General features: G+C 45.3%; 1 protein-coding gene across 1 annotated transcript; it reads right to left on the bottom strand.

Moving 5' to 3' along the window:
- Window positions 1-397: 397 nt before the first annotated feature.
- Window positions 398-20,634, bottom strand: SUPT7L (SPT7 like, STAGA complex subunit gamma). The gene is made up of 4 exons (XM_009904384.2): window positions 20,120-20,634; window positions 9,544-9,868; window positions 7,544-7,781; window positions 398-2,603 (listed from the first exon to the last, which is right to left on the bottom strand). Exons 1-4 carry the CDS (start codon window positions 20,545-20,547, stop codon window positions 2,341-2,343), a joined length of 1,254 nt encoding a protein of 417 aa, XP_009902686.2. The 5' UTR covers window positions 20,548-20,634; the 3' UTR covers window positions 398-2,340.
- Between the last annotated feature and the right edge of the window lie 363 nt (window positions 20,635-20,997).

Here is a 20,997-nt window from a genome sequence, read left to right on the forward strand (position 1 = left end):
CTGGAATTTACCCTCCAGATGAAACCTTTAAAACTGTGATGGACAATTTCACTTCCAATATCCAAGAAAGCCTGTGGTCACACATTCTTAGTAAACACTGAGGAATTTTATGTTTGTCTTCCACTTCTATAAAGTGGAAGAGAAATACAGTTCAGAAAAAAGAATTAAGTCTAGGCATGGCATACAAAAACAAAACCACTATGCCTGGAGCTCATTCTCTCAAAAGATAAACTTGCAATTTTAAGGACAAGTGGAAGGTTTGGTAAATCTCCCTCAAAGATCCCAGATGGGTTACAGGTAGAATGCCAGTTTCGGGGGCTGTTCACTCTTGATCCATGCTCATTCTAGCTTTTTTTTCTTGAGAGAGATAGTCAGTGAATCAAGGTGAGGACTGAGTTGATCAATTGAAGATTGTGCAGAACCAAGGAAAAAAAAAGCCATCAGTCAGCTGAGCCACGAAAGCAAGCAGCAAAATAGATTTTATTTCAGACTAAGTCATCGAGATAACAATGTCCTCAGCCAGTCTGAAGTTGCTGAACTTAATCCAATGAGAGCAAAGGAAAAATTTGCATTGCCAGCACTAGCACACACCAACAGTAAAAGCTGTTTTGTTCTCTCCAGAAAGATCACATCAACTTCCCTGACTAGCTGATCAAGAAATCAACTAGAGAAGAAGCTCTGCTGGACTTGTTACTAACAAGGAATTGGTGGACAACATGAAAGCCTTGGCTGCAGCAGACATGGAATTGTGGCATTTAAAATCCTGAGTAACACGTACAAGACAAAGAGAGTTCTGGACCTTTAGGACAACACATTTTGGTTTATTTAAGAAATGCCTTGGCAGGATCCCAGGAGGGACTGTCTTGGCCTCCTAAAGGAGCCTGAGAGTACTGCCTTTTCCTCAAAGGCAGCCTGCTCAAAGTAGCACAGCCCTCTCTGACAAGCAGAAAGCAAAGGAGACATGACAGCAGACCAGCACAGGTGATCAAGGAGCTTCTGACTGAGCTCAAACACACGGATAAAAGTACAGAGAGGTGGGAATATGCTGGTGTGTGCTGGTACTGGGAATGGCTTGGCCAGCAGGAATATAGGGACACAGACCAAGTGTCCAGGGACAGCTAGAAAAGCCAAAGCTCAGCTGGAGTTGAAACTGGTAAGAAATGTGGAGAAGGGCTTTTTTAAGAAAGGTTAAAGAGAACACAGGTTTACTGTTGAATGACACAGGCTATCTGGTCACAATCGTGCACTTTGAAGCTAGTATATTTAACACCTTTATTGCCTGTTTTCACTGGTAAGGACTGCCTTCAGGCCTGCCAGATCCATGGGTCTATTAGCAGAGTGTAACCTACGCCAGAGGAAGAACACTGGATCAAGAGCTTAAGGCAATCAGCCATACGGATCAGCCACAGAACCAGACAGGATGCATGTGAAGGAGCTGGCTGATGGCACTTTGAGTCCACTGCACAGCATCTTTGTGAGGTCAGCAGCAAGGCTTCCCACACCAGTGAAATATCCTGCCTTGTTAGCAACAGTTTTCCAGAATACAGCCAGCACAATGAGGGAAATGATTGCTTCTCTCTATTTGGCACTTGTGAAACAGTATCTGGAGGACTTTATCCACCTCTGTGCTCACCCTGACAAGAAGGGCACTGCAGCAATTTTAATGAAAGGCCACAAAGCTGGTTAGGGGGCTGAAGCACAAGGTGTTCAAGGAGAGGCAGAGACAGCTTGGTTTAATCAGATTTAGGAAGAGCAAAGGCTCTCACTGTACACAACCACTTAACAGGCATGCTGGGGAAGACATACAATAATAAAAGAGAGGCAATGAGCACAAGTTGGAACATGGGAAATTCCAACTGGATGCAAGGACATACTTTTTTCTTACTATGAGAGTAGTTAAATATGGGAAAACATCCAATGAGGTCTGGCATCACCATCCTTGGAGACACTCAAAACTCAACCTGACAAGGCCCTGAGCAATCTGATCAAACGGGCTGTGCTTGAAGCAGAAGGCTGAACTAGACTAGAAACCTCAGGATGTCCATTCAACCCAAAGTATTTGATAATTCCATGATTCAGCAAATTTCCTCACAAACTGCTTTCCACTAGTGACTTCCTTGTTACCTGTCAAAGCAAGGCATGACACCATGAGTCAGGATGGAGTTACAGAAGCCAGAAAAGAGGGAAGCTGAAGCGCACTATACATCATGTCTCACAGGAATTTTATGCAAGGTCCCTCACACCAGGGCCAGCCCTGTTAATCAATTATAGCCATCACAGTGCTCTCTTAGTTCAAGTCTATTACATACCACCAGCATTAAATAAAAAGTCCATCTCTTTTCACATCTTCTTCATCTTTTTCTTGCAGCGCTGGTTGAAGACGGGCGAGGATCCCATCAGACTGTCAGCAGAATGAGAACCATAGCTGCTCTCAGAGCCATTGGGGCTTTGTGGCATCCCAGCTTCACTCATGCCTGACATTGGTTCCTCAAAGACATCACTGCCTAGGACCCCATGGCCGTGTACATTGGCCTCCTCATTTTCCTGTGGCTCCATTTTCACCTGTGCCAAATTCCAGAGAGGGGAAGCATTCACCTCAGCCCCTAGAGAAAGAAAAAGCACACAGCTGTAACGGAGCAAAAAGACAAATTACAAACAACATGAAGATGTAAGGGACAGCAGCACTGGTAAGGAATGAGAAAAAGCAAACCTGTAGGTGAACTAGACCAGGTGGGGAGAAAGCCTAAAACACAGCAACCAGCATGAAACAATAAATAAATAATGAGAGAGAGAGAGAAGGAGAGAAAGAGAGAAAGAAAGAGAGAGATACATAAATAAATGTTGGCTTTACTAGCCCAGTAATTGCTGCTTTAAAACTGATATCCTTTCACAGAAATCATCCAGAAGAAACAAAGAGCCCACATCACTCTATAGAAGCAGTGTGTCAGCAGCAGTGAATACACCAACGGCACATGGACTAGGCCCTGCATAAGCAGGGCTTAGAGGCAATCCAGAAGTCATTCATGATGAGGTCCTTGCAACATCAGCAACCTCCTTTAAGCTGTGAGACATACTAGACTTCTGGTACTTCTGCAAGGGAAGTGAAGTGAGAGGGCAGGGGAGTAGGCAGATCAACAGCCTCAAACCCGACTTTCAGCACTGAAAAGCAGGGACATTAGAGCTGCAGTCAGCCACCAGACTGTCTGCCTCCTTGTACTCAACGATCACAGGTCTCATCCCATCCTTCAGCAGAAAGGAAAGAAACACTCTTAACTCAACCTTGCAGACACTCTTCTGGGAAACAGCTCCCTCTCTCTCCTTTTTTATTGTTTTTTTAATGTCTGGACTAGTGTACAACCTGAGAAGATGGAGGATTTTCTGTACAAGATTATGAAACCATATTTCTTGGCAACACCACATGTTTGGGTTTTTTCCCCAGGAGCAGTAATTATATATTGCACTCTTTCTGCTTATTTCTAGTTTCAAGAGAGAAAAATCCTATTAAGAAGACATTAATTGGGCCCCTTGCTGAGTTGGGCATAAACAGATCAGAACTGAACAAAGATTCAAAGCTTCTCACTTTTAAATCTGGAGTGGGCTTAAATTCACATGGAAAAAAAAATAACAAAAAACCATTCCCAATGGAGGAGTTTAGGAAGAGACTGGATCGGGTGCTTGGTGCCAGGGTTTAGTTGATTAGATGGTGCTGGGTGATAGGTTGGACTCAATGACCTCAAAGGTCTTTTCCAACCTGATTAATTCTATTCTATTCTATTCCTAGGAAACCAGTTTTGATATGTTTTCCCAATCTTTTGCCTCAGGAAGCTTGGCTAGTTTGAAAGCACAACCAACCCTCTTGCACTGAGCCAAACCTACTGCTGTGCTCGATATCACTGACACTAGTCCCTCACTGCTAGCACTTGCATGGAGAACACATCTTCCACCACATGTTTGCACTGTGACTTCTCCATTATGGAGTCAGGAATCTTTGCCAAAGCAGCTTAATCCAAACCAAGGTTCTGGAGGCCTTTGTGGTAACAAAACCTACACGAGCTCAACAGTCAAACAACAAGCCAGGACAGAAGTGCTTGCTGGTGTCCAGCTGCCTTACTGAAAAGTCCTTTTTATGTTAGTTGTAAGCACTCCTCTCAAAAACAATGAGCACATCATTATAACACTATCAGTTCCACAGAGTTGCAGCTTTAGTCTACACAATAATCAAAGGTACTCCCTAAACTTACTGTGTCTTTCTTTCATCAACGGCTCCTCATTGCTCAGCCTTACTCCTCTCTATCACCTGTCAGCGTGAGTGTCACTAATGACTAACAGTACTTAAGCATCGACACAGGACCACGGGATGTTTCATCTTCAAAGCACTTTAACTTCAAAGTACTTCACAAATGAGCTAATCCTTATGTTATCCGGCTGGGTGGAGGAACACGGTCCCAAATTTGCCTCGGTTTCCCCAGCTGCAACGAAACTAAGTATCTAGCCCACACACACGTCAGGCATAAGCAGAAACACAAGCAGGACACCGGAGACTGTAACAAGAGTTTTGCCCTCTGACCTCCAAGCCCTGCTGCTGCCTTCTCTGCGGGCCACACACTCGTGTTTTTGAGACGGTGGTGTCCTAATTGCAGCAGCTTTCTCTCACTCCTTACGATATTATGCTCTTCAGCCTGCCCACCTCTAGACTGGGACTTCGCACAGCGATGAGATTTCCACAGGCCCTTGTGAAGTGAAGAGGGATTTTCAAGGAGGAACAGAGCACTTGTATACTTAATTAGAAAACATCAATTCGGTATCAGAGAGGCAAGAGGCATTTAATATACAGCTAGCATGCTAACCTCTGAGTCTCAAGTGGTAGATGCTAATACAACGCTTTCCAGATGAATCACTCACAACCCCAGATGGGCCAGAGGAGGCTGCTGTTCCCTCTCCCACAAAAATGCAAGCACTTCACATTTCAAAGGTACTATGGAAAACAATAGCAGCTTTCAGAAACACACCACATGGGTTTGTGCTTTTTTAAACTTAACCAGAGTGTGTTATTTAAAAAATCCAAACTAATGAACTCAGAGGCATACTCTCACTTCACTAGGTAAGCTACTTAGCCCAGGGTTAATAGAAGGACAGACTTCATTGGGTTTTAACCAGATTTTTAACTGAAATAGCTATTACTGCAGGGATTTCCAGAGTTCAGAAGGTTCTACTAAATAAAACAATCAAAACTGGTAGAAGGGAGGGAAAAGGAGGGAGGGAAAAGGAGGGAGGGAAAAGGAGGGAGGGAAAAGGAGGGAGGGAAAAGGAGGGAGGGAAAAGGAGGGAGGGAAAAGGAGGGAGGGAAAAGGAGGGAGGGAAAAGGAGGGAGGGAAAAGGAGGGAGGGAAAAGGAGGGAGGGAAAAGGAGGGAGGGAAAAGGAGGGAGGGAAAAGGAGGGAGGGAAAAGGAGGGAGGGAAAAGGAGGGAGGGAAAAGGAGGGAGGGAAAAGGAGGGAGGGAAAAGGAGGGAGGGAAAAGGAGGGAGGGAAAAGGAGGGAGGGAAAAGGAGGGAGGGAAAAGGAGGGAGGGAAAAGGAGGGAGGGAAAAGGAGGGAATTTTCCAGAAAATTTAGCACTACTAAAGAGTGCATGGAATATAATTTTTATACAGATACAGAAAAGGCACAGCAGTAGCAGATTCTCCCATGCTGGCTGCCAATGTGCTCCTATGCCAACATCAAGGGATGACACCTTGAGGAAAACAGGGCAGTCTCCATACCCCATTACTGCACCTACCATTTCACTTTCCACCGCCTCAGCTGACTACAGAAGCCCACTTCACATAACTCACAGGGAAGCTTTCACAAAACAATCACTGTCACTATCAGAGTAATTTCAAAATATATAAAGGACTTTACCAAGTATCATTAGAATTTCCCAAAACGCCACAAAGAACATTGCCTTAAAGTTACATGTAACATGAATCTCTGGATAAGAATCCAAAACTAACCAGAAAAGAACCCCAAAAGGTTAAAAAATTAGTAAAATATTCAGTACTCTGCTTTCTAGAACTAAGGACAAAACTCTAGTCTCTGTTAAACTAAAATATATACATTAAAAAAACCAACAACTTTTGGGGGGTCTTTTTTACATTAGACTGGAAAAAACAAACCAACCCAACACTCATATCTGTATCAAATACTCTAGCTCACAAGTCAGCGATGGCAAATCTACCTCTGAATAGAATAGAATAGAATACAATAGAATACAATAGAATAGAATAGACCAGGTTGGAAGAGACCTTCAAGATCATCGTGGCCAACCTATCAACCAACACCACCTAATTAACTAAACCATGCAACCAAGCACCCTATCAAGTCTCCTCCTGAACACCTACAGTGATAGTGACTCCACCATCTCCCTGGGCAGCACATTCCAATGGCCAATCACTCTTTCTGTGTAGAACTTCTCCCAAACATCCAGCTGAAACCTCCCCGGGCACAGCTTGAGACTATGTCCTCTTGTTCTGGTGCTTGCCTGGGAGAAGAGACCAACCTCTGCCTGGCTACAACCTCCCTTCAGGTAGTTGTAGACAGCAAGAAGGTCACCCCTGAGCCTCCTCTTCTCCAGGCTAAGCAACCCCAGCTTCCTCAGTCTCTCCTCACAGGGCTGTGCTCCAAACCCCTCACCAACTTTGTTGCCCTTCTCTGGACACCTTCCAGCAACTCAACATCTTAAACATCTTAAACTTCTTAAACTGAGGGGCCCAGAACTGCACACAGGACTCAAGGTGTGGCCTAACCAGTGCTGAGTACAGGGGCACAATGACTTCCTGGCTCCTGCTGGCCACACTATTCCTGATCCAGGCCAGGATGCCATTGGCCTTCTTGGCCACCTGGGCACACTGCCTGCTCATGTTCAGCCTACTCTCACCCAGTACCCCTAGGTCCCTTTCTGCCTGGCTGTTCTCCAGCCACTCTGACCCCAGCCTGTAGCTCTGCATGGGGTTGCTGTGGCCAATGTAAAGAACCCGGCACTTGGATGTGTTCAATCTCATGCCCTTGGACTCTGCCCATCTGCCCAGCCTGTCCAGGTCCCTCTGCAGAGCCTCTCTACCCTCCAGCAGATCAACTCCTGCCCCCAGCTTGGTGTCGTCAGCAAATTTACTGATGATGGACTCGATGCCCTCATCCAGATTGTCAGTAAAGATGTTAAAGAGCATGGGGCCCAGCACTGAGAGCATGGGGCCCATCAGTGGGCCTCACACAAATAAAGCCAAGAACTTTAACAATCCCCTAAAAATAAACACCATGTCAAGCTTTTCTGTGTTCTATTGGGTCCACAAATGGAGTAAATATTTAACAACACTGCATAATTGATACCTTTGATTCTTTGGTTGTGTATTCAGAAAAGGTAGGAACAGTTTCTCTCCCATCCAAATGTTTTTATTAAAACCTAACTTTTTTTACTCCTTCTCCACACTGGGACCTGCTATTAAAAATGGAAACAAGATCAGATGGAACAGCTAACAAGATTGTTTCCAGAAGTAGTAAGAAACCTCTACCTGAAGTCTGCGGGGAAGCTTCTACTTCTAAGTTGGCTGAGAAGCGCTCACTTTGAGCTCCGAGGACTCCAACAGGCAAAGACTGATCCCCAGAAGCCAAATCTCCCTCCAGCTCCTCACTTATGGGGAAGGTGATATCACTAACAGGTTCTTCCTTAATCTTCACAGGCTTTGTGTCTTCTGCTGCCTTTTCAGGGTTGACAATCTTCTCATACTCTTCAGAGAGCTGCTTGCTAACCTGTTAAACATCAGCAGGGGTGAAAAAGAGGCCAAAAAGGTCAGAGTGACTTCAGAGACTCTGATGGCAATTACATTGCAGTGCACTCTCTTTCCAGATTATTAACCTTATCTGACCTGAATGAACAAGTAAACAGGTGATCAGCTACACAGGAAAGAGTTTTTTTTCCTCTGTAAGAACATCTTCTGCCCTGTAACAAGGCATTTTAGTAAGAGGCTCAACACTTTTAACACATCTGCTTGATAAACATGAACACATTTATGTCACAGGCAGTGAGGAAGAGGCCCAGGAATTTTAACAGAGCATAAAACAACAGGAAAGTTTCTCTGTCTTGCTTTTTGATTTTACATGCAAGACTACCCCCCATTCACCAGTAACAAACTGATCCCCAGCATTAACAAAAACCAAGCATCTCAGGATGTTTATCAGCACTGTAGCTGCCACTGGGCAAAGCCTGGGTACTTTCTGTCAGATTCACAGCAAAAAACATAGTTTTCTTCAGTCAGAGAAGTGAAACAAATACAAGAATGGTAATTAGAACTACCCCTACTTCCAGAACAACTATGAGCAATTAAATAAAAACCCTCAGGTTTCATCTGCTGCTAAATGTTTGTTTACACCACTGAGCTTTTTAACAGCAGGAGCAAGAAGGAAGAAGAACAGCCTTCTAGATATACTTCCAAATACAGAGGCAACTGTGGACCTCAGTCTTGCTTGAAGAAGAGAATAAGACAGCAACCAGGTGCAGGGTGAGAGTGAACCGCATCTGCCAACCTTGGTGATTCTGTGATTCAGTGCTGCACTTTGGTCACAACAACCCCATGTAGAGCTACAGGCTGGGGTCAGAGTGGCTGGAGAGCAGCCAGGCAGAAAGGGACCTGGGGGTACTGGGTGATAGTAGGCTGAACATGAGCCAGCAGTGTGCCCAGGTGGACAAGAAGGCCAATGGCATCCTGACCTGCATCAAAAATAGTGTGGCCAGGAGGAGCATGGAAATCATTCTGCCCCTGTACACAGCACTGGTTAGGCCACACCTTGAGTCCTGTGTCCAGTTCTGGGCCTCTCAATTTAAGAAGGTCATTGAGACTCCTGAACATGTCCAGAGAAGGGCAACAAGGCTGGGGAGAGGCCTTGAGCACAAGCCCTACGAGGAGAGGCTGAGGGAGCTGGGGTTGTTTAGCCTGGAGAAGAAGAGGCTCATGGGAGACCCTTAGTGCTCTCTACAACTACCTGAAGGGAGGTTGTAGCCAGGAGGGGGTTGGTCTCTTCTCCAAGGCAAACGAACAAGAGGACACAGTCTCAAGCTGTGCCAGGGGAAGTTTAGGCTGGAGGTGAGGAGAAAGTTCTTCCCAGAGAGAGTTGTTGGCCATTGGAATGTGCTGCCCAGGGAGGTGGTGGAGTCACCGTCCCTGGAGGTGTTCAAGAGGGGACTGGACATGGCACTTGGTGCCATGGTTTAGTTAGTCATGAGGTGTTGGGTGAGAGGTTGGACTTGATGATCTCTGAGGTCTTTTCCAACCTTATTGATTCTGTGATAAACCATCAGTAAAACATTATAAGCCTCTGTATGGAAACAAATAGCCAGCTCTACCTTCCAGTCAAAAAAATCTTTTTTCTCTTTGCCCTGATGAGTCACCTTCACACCCAAGAGGCTCTGCAATTGGAATTTACTTCAGTAAGACCCAGGAAGGAAAAAACGACCCCTGAAGGAAAAACTGTAGGTATATTTCTTGGTGCCATGAGTCCCTACTGCTCTTCTCACCTGGAGCATGTAGCTGTGATAATCTTTAATGCGGTGTTGCCAGAACTTCTGCAGCGAGAGCACGCTGCCAATGCCCACTTCGTGGAAGACCTGCTCCATGACATCGGGGAAAGGGGTGTGCCCCAGCCGAGCTTCTCGATCCACAGCGAAGCGCAGCAGCTTGGTGAACTTGAGGCAGTACTCGTGGGCGATGTCTGTCAGAGTCTCCAGGACGCTCTCATTGGCACACTCGAAGCCTGTGTGAGCCAGGATGGTCGCCATTGACTGGTAGAGAAGTTGCCGGCAGGAGGACCAACTCAGCTCAGTGACTGGCTCCCCTTTTCCCCTACAAACCAGAAAAGGCAAAAATAGCACACCTCCAAACACTCAAAGGAATGTATTGGTTGAACAGATGCTGTCAATAACAAGGTGATGTACAAAGGGAAAGCAGATTGATTGAGATCCTCCACAGCTTCCCCAGTACATAGGGACATGTGGTGGGTTGAAGGGCCCATCCCTCCTTCCCTCCCTCCACAGACAGGAAAAAAAAATGAGACTCAGACAAACGGATTGCAGAAGTGGTGGAAAGTTTAAATGGAAATGCAGTGTATGTTTTACAGAGAACCACAAGCACAGTGACAAGAGAGATCCCAAAGCATACCCAGAAGCATCCCAACACTCCCCTCTCCCCACCTGAGGGTACACCCAAAACCCCCAGGGCCCTTTCTTTCCCCCTCCCCCTCTTCCACTGTTAGGCTAATCTCAGCTGGCCAGATCTGAGATTGCCTTTCCCCTGTCTCCTCCAGGCCCAAGAGGCCTTGAGATGACTGCCCCTCCATTACCAGATAGGAACCATCTCCATAGGAGCAGTGAGGGAAGAAAGAGGAAGTGTAGAACCTTGCTGGTAGTCTTATAGGAAGCAGGATATGATGGGATGGAATACATAGCTTCCCATGTCCACCCACGGGGCTGGACCCTCGGGACATCGCAGGCATAGCTTGCGTGGTGGCAACAGGAGGCACTCAGCCTAAACCACCACAGAACACTACCTAGTAAGATTTTACATGATATTCCTGTCTTCCTATATCTCTAAAGCAGCTCTGTCAATTCCTGTATTCCCTTCTAATGCTGGAAGATTCCTTGGGTGATGCATGAATATGGGATGCAAATCTTCTGAACCCTTAAACAATTCCCTTCCCACCCAAGAGCTTTTCTCCTGGAGATGTGAATTAAATGCATCCTTGACACAAACAGAAAAAGGCATTTTAAATAACATGAATGCAAATCATTTCCCCTCTCAGTTAATTACATTTTTCTTCCTTATTATCTCTGATGTCATAGGCCTAATAGTCAGATACAAAGGCTTCTGGGATAGACAAGATCTGAATATATAATGCAAAAGACACATAAAAAGCAAGAAAAGGGATACACATACATTGCATTATCAGTACACTACAACCAAAACAACCATCTGCCTGACCTCATTTCCAGAAGACATGAAGCCCAAGAGTGAAAGAAGTATCCCTATATGCAACTAAAGAAGTCAACACTAGTCCAGGAGAGGTTCTACCATAGAGGAGGACTCCTCAGCCTTGGGTTTGAGACCTCTTTTGAGAAGCGTTGCTAAGCAGAAAAGAGTTATCACACAGCACGGAGGAGATGGAGAACAACAGTCACGAACACTTCAAACATCATTCATTTATTAATGATGAATTAACAAGCTGAAATTCCACACAGGAAAAAAAGAGAATAGAATTAACCAGGTTGGAAAAGACCTCAGAGATCATCCAGTCCAACCTATCATCCAACACCATCTAATCAACTAAACCATGGCACCAAGCACCCCATCCAGTCTCTTCCTAAACACCTCCAGGGATGCTGACTCCACCACCTCCCTGGGCAGCACATTCCAATGGCCAATCTCTCTTTCCATGAAGAATTTCTTCCTAACATCCAGGCTAAACTTCCTCTGGTGCAGCTTGAGACTGTGTCCTCTTGTTCTGGTGCTGGTTGCCTGGGAGAAGAGACCAATCCCCACCTGGCTACAACCTCCCTTCAGGTAGTTGGAGACAGCAATAAGGTCTCCCCTGAGCCTCCTATTCTCCAGGCTAAGCAACCCCAGCTCCCTCAGCCTCTCCTCAGGGCTTGTGCTCCAAACCCCTCCCCAGCTTTATTGCCCTTCTCTGGACACCTTCCAGCAACTCAACATCTTTCCTAAACTGAGGGGCCCAGAACTGGACACAGGACTCAAGGTGTGGCCTAACCAGTGCTGAGTCCAGGGGCACAATGACTTCCCTGCTCCTGCTGGCCACACTGTTCCTGATCCAGGCCAGGCTGCCATTGGCTTTCTTGGCTGCCTGGGCACACTGCTGGCTCATGTTCAGCCAGCTGTCAATCAGTACCCCCAGGTCATGTTTAGCCTACTATCCAGATAAGGTAAGACAAGGCCTCTGAAAGGTAAACATATTTCTGCCAGATTTCTCAACTCACAATTAAATGCATGTCATGTATGTGCCCAGATCATTAGTACAGTCTTCAAATGCTGATTTTAAAAAATCAGATTTCCTTTTTGCTAAGTATGGCATTTATGTACTTTTACACTTCCTTCAGCACCAGTGGCAGAATTAAGCTAACAATTTCACCCTTCATTCGTTTCTGATCAATTTCTCTCAACATCTTCCACAGCCCATCCTGAGATTTGCCTCCCTCTCACCCTGGATTACCTGTGCATCGCCACACACTCTCTCCATTAACAAGGCCTGATTAAACACTACACAGACAGCATTCCTGCCTTGTGGGGCATGAATGGGAGCTGGGGTTGCTTAGCCTGGAGAAGAGGAGGCTCAGGGCAGACCTTATTGCTCTCTACAACTACTTGAAGGGAGGTTGCAGACAGGTGGGGGTTGGTCTCTTCTCCCAGGCAACCAGCACCAGAACAAGAGGACACAGTCTCAAGCTGTGCCAGGGGAGGTTTACACTGGATGTTAGGAAGAAATTCTTCACAGAAAGAGTGATTGGCCATTACAATGGGCTGCCCAGATACATGGTAGAGTCACCGTCACTGGAGGTCTTTAAGAGGAGACTGGATGAGGCACTTGGCGCCATGGTGTAGTTGATTAGATGGTGTTGGGTGATAGGTTGGACTGGATGATCTTTGAGGTCTTTTCCATCCTGGTTAATTCTGTTCTATTCTGTTCTATTCTATTCTATTCTATAAAATTCATGCTATTCTTGTTTCTCCAACAAGTGCATTAAGTACCCTTCAGTCTCACAGACACTGGCTCATAGAGCCTCACCTCATTCTGATCCTCAGGACTGACAGACAGAAAACCACTGAAAGGCAGCAGTGGAAAAGGTAGAATTTCAGGGGAGAGAAAAAAGGAAGGTTAAACTTAGAACTATCAGGATGAAAATCATTCAGTTTTAAGAATGTCAGCTCAGCACTTTCTGATCATTCAGAGAATAGGGGCAGGGGGAATCACACTATATTAGAAGCTGTAGATGATGATATTTCTAAGTGGTTATTAAGGGCAGCATGTAGTTCTCAGGTCATGGAATCATCCCAGTTATTCGATGCTGGGAAATGATTCACATTCCAATTTTTACTCAATTATGTAACTACTTCATAAAGAAGACAGCAAGTGCTGTGACAAAATTAATTAAAAGATCTTCAGTTCCTTTATAAACCAAGTATCACCTGTACTGGTTTTACATCTCCTTCACCTCCCCCTCCACGTGCTCGTGACAGTGCTTCCACAGCCATATGTCTTACACAACACTGGGACCAGGCGGTCACAACACAATAAAAGACCTAAACAACAAATGCACATCCAACAAAACCAACTGCAAGACAATTAGAATAGAATAGAATAGAATAGAATAGAATAGAATAGAATAGAATAGAATAGAATAGAATAGAATAGAATAGAATAGACCAGGTTGGAAGAGACCTTCAAGATCATTGTGACCAACCTATCATCCAACACCACCTAATCATGGCACCAAGCACCCCATCAAGTCTCCCCCTGAACACCTCTAATGATGGTGACTCCACCACCTCCCTGGGCAACCCATTCCAATGGGCAATCACTCTCTCTGTAGAACTTCTTCCTAACATCCAGCCTAAATCTCCCCTGACACAGCTTGAGACTGTGTCCTCTTGTTCTGGTGCTGGTTGCCTGGGAAGAAAGACCAACCTCTGCCTGGCTACAACCTCCCTTCAGTTAGTTGTAGACAGCAAGAAGGTCTCCCCTGAGCCTCCTCTTCTCCAGGCTAAGCAACCCCAGCTCCCTCAGCCTCTCCTCATAGGGCTGTGCTCCAACCCCCTCCCCAGCTTTGTTGCCCTTCTCTGGACACATTCCAGCAACTCAACATCTTCCCTAATCTGAGAGACCCAGAACTGGACACAGGACTCAAGGTGTGGCCTAACCAGTGCAGTGTACAGGGAGAAAATCACCCCCCCTAATAATCAACATTTATGCCAATAAAAAACCAATCTCTTCATTTTTTAACACTGATAAAGGACATATCAAGCTGTCAGGTAGCCACCAGTTAAGAGCCTTTTATGCTACCAAACCCACCAAACATCAGACTACTATTAATACAAAGATAAATAAAGAGCCATGAATCCAATCTGCCATTCAATCAAAACACTGTGAACAAACTTAAACTAGACACAGAATTTGGCAAGCCCAAGCAGGATACTCAGCCACTTGTAAAGTAGAACACAGCAACCACTTAGCAATGCATATCACTGCTCAGAAGCAGCAGAGACTGTTATATCTCTTTTAAACTCCTAGAGGAAAAGAACTAATTGCCAATATTAATATGCAGCTAGGTCACTATGCTTAAAGGGATATAATCAACCTGAAGTCTAATCAATTACAGTCAGACAGAAAAGACATTTCAGGTACTGTACTCAAATCCAGATTCCCAATTCCTGTTCGTGATAAGGTCAATTTTGTTTTATTCTGCTTATTCAGGACAAAGTTGGTTGAGGGGTTTGGAGCACAGCCCTGTGAGGAGAGGCTGAGGGAGCTGGGGTTGCTTAGCCTGGAAGAGGTTCAGAGGAGACCTTAGTGCTGTCTACAACTACCTGAAGGGAGGTTGTAGCCAGGTGGGGGTTGGTCTCTTCTCCCAGACAACCAGCACCAGAACAAGAGGACACAGTCTCAAACTGCACCAGAGGAGGTTTAGGCTGGATGTTGGGAAGAAGTTCTTCATAGAAAGTATGATTGGCCATTGGAATGTGCTACCCAGGGAGGTGGTGGAGTCACCATCACTGGAGGTGTTTAGGAAGCGACTGGATGGGCTGCTTGGTGCCATGGTTTAGTTGATTAGATGGTGTTGGGTGATAAGTTGGACTCGATGATCTCAGAGGTCTTTTCCAACCTGGTTAATTCTGTTCTGTTCTATCCTTCTCTTTTTTGCTGCTTCCCACAATAAACAAGAAAGAGAGATGATTAAAACCCAATTAGACAGGAAAAACTGAAATGTTGTTGTACCCATTACTGGAAAACAACAAATGAAAAAAAATCATGTTTTATTATTCATCTCCTTTAACCTTCAGTTACTGTTTGATAAGAATGCACATAAACAAAAAATCAGTCTCATAGACAGATTTAAGTTGAAAGCAGCTACCTAAGGTCAAGCCTTCCCAAAAGGCACTGGAAACTTTTTTCCTTGTTGACCATAGGCAAAGAGCTTAGTCATCCAGATATAGAATCATCGAATCAATAAGGTTGGAAGAGACCTCAAAGGTCATCAAGTCCAACCTGTCACCCAACACCTCATGACTACTAAACCATGGCACCAAGTGCCACATCCAATCCCCTTCTTGAATACCTCCAGGGATGGGGACTCCACCACCTCCCTGGGCAGCACATTCCAATGGCTAACAACTCTCTCTGTGAAGAATTTTCTCCTCACCTCCAGCCTAAACTTCCCCTGGCACAGCTTGAGACTGTGTCCTCTTGTTCTGGTGCTGCTTGCCTGGGAGAAGAGACCAACCCCCTCCTGGCTACAACCTCCCTTCAGGTAGTTGCAGACAGCAATAAGGTCTCCCCTCAGCCTCCTCCAGGCTAAGCAACCCCAGCTCCCTCAGCCTCTCCTCATAGGGCTTGTGCTCCAAACCCCACCCCCAGCTTTGTTGCCCTTCCCTGGATATATTCTGTGAATATACAGTAGGAGATTCATCACAAATCCTGACCCACTTAATAGTCTTCAATTTTATATTTCTAATGGTATCTATGTTTTTATATAAGGGTTGCCAACACTACATAATGTTCCAGACCAAAAAATCTACCTGCCACAAGTTCCTCAGAGCCAAAGGCCAGCCGTCTCTCACTGCTGCCAGCAAACATGCAACGTGCAGAACTTTAGAACAGAAACAAGTGTCCTTTTATACCAACCAGGCTTATTTTCCGGATCAATAAGGTTTCAGAATCCACAGAATGTCCACCTTCTGTGTCAACAAGTCATTCTCCAAAGGTACCACAATTCATTCACCCAAGCTCCCCTCTTGTATGTCTTAGAGAAAAGGCAATCTCAGGGTTCATGCAGCTATATTCAAGGGAAAGTGTTTGGGCTAAGTCAGAACAAGGATCAACAGCCGATGTTCACTCAGCTGCAGTAATGAATTCAAGTGCTCTGCTCCCTCTTAGGTAAGCAGAAGCCAGCAACAGATGGAAGGAAGGATTGTTTTTCCTATAACACATCCATTTTATGCAACATTACATTGTGGAGATGAATTTCTACCAAATTAGGTGCAACAAGGTTGCTTCACAGCCATTTCCCCCAAAACAGTAAAACAAAGGAGGGCACTGGAAAAACAAGATTATACTTGTCCATGCATCAAGGAACACAGCACACTAACTCAAACCAAAAACTGAATTCCTTTTGAGAAAGGACCACCTTCTACCTCATCCTTTTTAAATACCTCTACTATGGCTACAGAAGGCTGCACAGGCATAAAATAGATAATGTCAAATGGTAGTAGATGACATTTGGAAAATCACCTGGGTCATAGCGGCCCAATCCAGAAGACCAGACAGTTTAGGGGCTAAGCCAAATGCATGTCCTGCCTGCTCTAGCTTCCCATGCTCCAAATCCTTCCCAGCATTAAACCTGCTAGCCCACCAACATGTGCTTCCCTACTTCTGTATAGACATTTCTTAACCACAAACTGTCTTCCCATTGCAAGCTCCCCATTTCATTCACAAATTCTCTTTCAATGCAAAGCACATGTCTGCTATGGCCAGGGACATAAATGAGAGAATGGCAGATAAATCTGTTTAGGACATCAACCATGCACACAGAGGAAAAAGCCTCTGAAAAGACACATAATGAGTAGGTTAGGTTTCTTTTGAAGATGGATCCATGCTAATCAGAGTAAGCTGAACAAAGAAGGAAAAGCTAGCAGCCATATTGTGGCAAGAGCCTCATTCAAATGGTAGTTTCAAGTCTCCCGTTCGTTCTTCAATGATTATGCCTTAAGTTTACCTTCTGGTTCTCTACCAACCAAAACCAAATGTTACCCCTTTATTGTGTATTCCAAGAATTGTAACATCAACAGTTGCAAATCACCAGGACCAGATGGTAATTCATCCAGGGATACTAAAGGAATTCAAGGATGAAATAGCTGAATAGCTTCGGCAAGTCAACTCTTGCTTTAAACTGCGTTGGCCCCCGAGGACCAGAAAACAGAGAATGTGAGAACATTTTCTTCTACTAGCTTCAGAAGAAATATGAAGAACTGCATCTGGGAAGCCTGATGTATCCTGGTGCATCAAGGAAATACAAAGAAATTATAAGAACAGAATTAGAGGACAAATGGATAAATATGTTAAACTCAGAGAGAGTCCAGACAGCTTCTGTACAAGGAAAACCTTCTTCACAAACCTACTAGAGCCCTCCAAATCCATCAACAAGCAAGCATGTAAGAGATGTCTTCTGTGGTGCCAGGTATTCCCTTGGGAATCTGTGACAGAATTAGGTTTTGTTTCAACATATTTGTAAAGAGTCTGGAGAAATGGAGGAGAGGAATAGCACTGTCACTTAAAGTGCTCATGGTACAGATTTTAAGGGGCTGAAAAGTTCAAAACAACTGAAAAACAGCAGTAAATTAGGCTTTCCCTTTTACTCATCTCAAAAGGGACAAGGAGGTAGGGGTTACAGCTATAGGGTGGGGTCAAAGAGAGGAAAAACAAAATGCCAGTGGATAACAAAATAAAAGACAAGAATGTGGAGTCTAAGGATGAAGATAAATAACAAGGAAATACAAGAAGACATGACTGGCCACGCGGGCTGGCCACGCTTATCTTCCTTCCTTCCTCCACCTAAATACACAGATACACTGCTTCTTAGACCCAGGCTACTGCCAAAGAAAATAGAACGAAAATAAACATTCAGCTGAGCACAGTTACTGACAGTGACACTTCAGAAGGCAGCATAAAAGGAAGCACTATCATGTTTTACCAAGGGAAAGAACAGTTTTCCTTGAATTGTTTTCACATACTAACAACAAGTGCTGGTAAATGGTCTAACCAATTTCACTACTGTAGCAGCAGCTGCTATTCTTAATTCATGTAAGTGTCTTAAAACAGTTAAGAACAAACATGCAACAACAAACTCAAAGCATAAATGTTTTTGGTTTAGCAAGCACACAATTAAATTCTAGGCTACACTGCAGCTCATTATAAACCCACTCTCCGCCAGCCGCAGAACATCTCAGTACGAAATAGTCTCTCCGGTTTCTACAATCTGGTCCTTAAACTCCCCCATGTGGTTGATGACTGCTAAATAACATCTCTTTACTCGGACCCCTGAAGCTCCCAAGGGACAACAAAAAGACAACACTGCCCCCAAAACATGGACACAGCCACGGAAAATTGAAGTGAACGCTGAAGCCACCAGGGAGAAGGCAGAGCAGAACACTGCGGATAGGACATGACTGCTCCGGTCTACAAATCACAGCACCAGAAAGAGATGGAGTTACAGGCTTTATCGGCACAGAACTGGATTTCCCTTCACCCCTCTTGGCTAATTACTTTACTTCTTCTAAGAAGGGTGATGGTCCTTCTCCACACACAGCACTAAAGAATCACTCTACTGTTCACTGACACTATGTTACCAAAAGCAGCATCCTCAGTAAAATACATTTTCTACGACCTCACATCAGGCAAGGTCTCAGTGGCTTTTAACTGACAAATCCTATTTCATTGATGAACATTGTCCCCATTTTAAACAGTAAAATGTATTACCCTCTCCAACATCAGGTTCATCAGTGCAGAGTCTTTGATCTAAGAACAGAAAATTTGAGTAGTGAGAACTGATCCCTGAACTTAAATGCATGCACCCTACAAATTATCATGAGATTCTCCAAGAACTGCAATACCTCCTTGTGAATCTAGTGCTTGTCAGAGGGGGCAGGCAGGGAGGTGGTGGCAATACTATTTAATCAATGGGATGGGATGGGATGGGATGGGATGGGATGGGATGGGATGGGATAGGATAGGATAGGATAGGATAGGATAGGATAGGATAGGATAGGATAGGATAGGATAGGATAGGATAGGATGGGATGGGATGGGATGGGATGGGATGGGATGGGATGGGATTGGATTAACCAGGTTGGAAGAGACCTTTGAGATCATCGAGTCCAACCTACCATCCAACACCATCTAATCAACTAAACCATGGCACCAAGCACCCCTTCCAGTATCTTCCTAAACACCTCCAGTGATGCTGACTCCACCACCTCCCTGGGCAGCACATTCCAATGGCAAATCACTCTTTCTATGATGAACTTCTTCCTAACATCCTAACAGCCGAGAGGCCAACAGACAGGAAACAAATGCACATTTACTTTAAACAGTGTGCATGTTATCCACACAGGAGACATCTAAATCTTTCCTCTTCAAAGACTGTATTATTCTTTACATACAACTGCTTGATCCTTCAGCCTATGGGAATTCACACATTTAAAAACACTCAGCTTTCCTGCAGCCAAGAACTAGCCCAAAGAAATACCAACACAGCTGTAGAAATCACTCTCTGGGTCACTATGCCTCAGCTGAAATGGGATTTTGGGGGTAATAGAATAGAGTAGAATAGAATAGAATAGAATAGAATAGACCAGGTTGGAAGCGACCTTCAAGATCATCACATCCAACCTATCATCCAACACCAATCAACTAAACTATGGCACCAAGCACCCTATCAAGTCTCCTTCTAAATACCTCCAATGATGGCAACTCCACCACCTCCCCAGGCAGGCCATTCCAATGAGCAATCACTCTCTCTATGAAGAATTTCTTCCTAACTTCCAACCTAAACCTCCCCTGGTGCAGCTTGAGACTGTGTCCTCTTGTTCTGGTGCTGGCTGCCTGGGAGAAGAGACCAACCCCCACCTGGCTACAACCTCCCTTCAGGTAGTTGGAGACAGCAATAAGGTCTCTCCTGAGCCTCCTCTTCTTGTTACCCAGAGGAAGCAGGTCATCAGGGAGAGGTGGAAAGGCTGGACAAGAATTCACATATACATTTAAAAACACTCAGCCTTCCTGCAGCCAAGAACTAGCCCAAAGAAATACCAACACACCTGTAGAAATCGCTCTCTGGGTCACTATGCCTCAGCTGAAATGGCATTTTGGGGGTCTTGCTATCCAGAGGAAGCAGGTCATCAGGGAGAGGTGGAGAGGCTGGACAAGATGGCAGAGGTTCATTATCTTCAGTTTTTATGCCTTCTGCTTGCTGCTGGTTTTGGGCCTGAGCCATGGCAATGAGGCTGCGCAGCCGCCTGTTGTGCTGGATGAGCTGAATGGTGTGAATTGTGAGGCTACACGGCTCTGAGGGGATGTCCAACATGGTGGTGGGTCGTGGCTTGTTTGCAGATGGCTGATGCAGGGGAGGATCTTGGACCTCCACGGTACGGAACTCACGCTGAAGCAGGTCAAAGGAGCTGCGGTTGGCCTGGTTAGATGAAACTGGAATCTCACCCCAATACCGCAGCATTGTCACACAGGTCATGTATTGTCCTAAGAGTCCAAGGAGCAGCTAACAAATACTGTAGTACAAAGGAGCCTCGCCAGAGGAAAGAGTGCTGGATTTTGGGAACCAGCACAACCTGGAGCTGGGGTGACTCTCTGAATAAAGCAAATTATAACTGTCAAGAAATCAGCCGCTCGGCGCCTCACCAAGCAGCGCAGTTTCCACAGTGGCATCAGGATCCAAAGCTGGCAGCTCACCGATTACATTGCTGCTTCACCTGGCGGGGAGGGGAAGGGAAGAAACAAACGTGAGATGTAATTATTTGTGGTTGTAACAGGGGCTGGGCCACGCCGGCACATCACTGAGCAGGACCCACGGTACGCCCCGACTTGCTTGGAGAAACTCCACGCACGCACCCGGCTCGCCCCCCGTCCCCAGAAGGCCTCCCCGCCCGCTCTCCCTCCCCATGCCCCAGATCCGGCTCGGGGC

The sequence above is a fragment of the Dryobates pubescens genome, chromosome 6, assembly GCF_014839835.1.
Source record: "Dryobates pubescens isolate bDryPub1 chromosome 6, bDryPub1.pri, whole genome shotgun sequence".
NCBI classification, from domain to species: Eukaryota; Metazoa; Chordata; class Aves; order Piciformes; family Picidae; genus Dryobates; species Dryobates pubescens.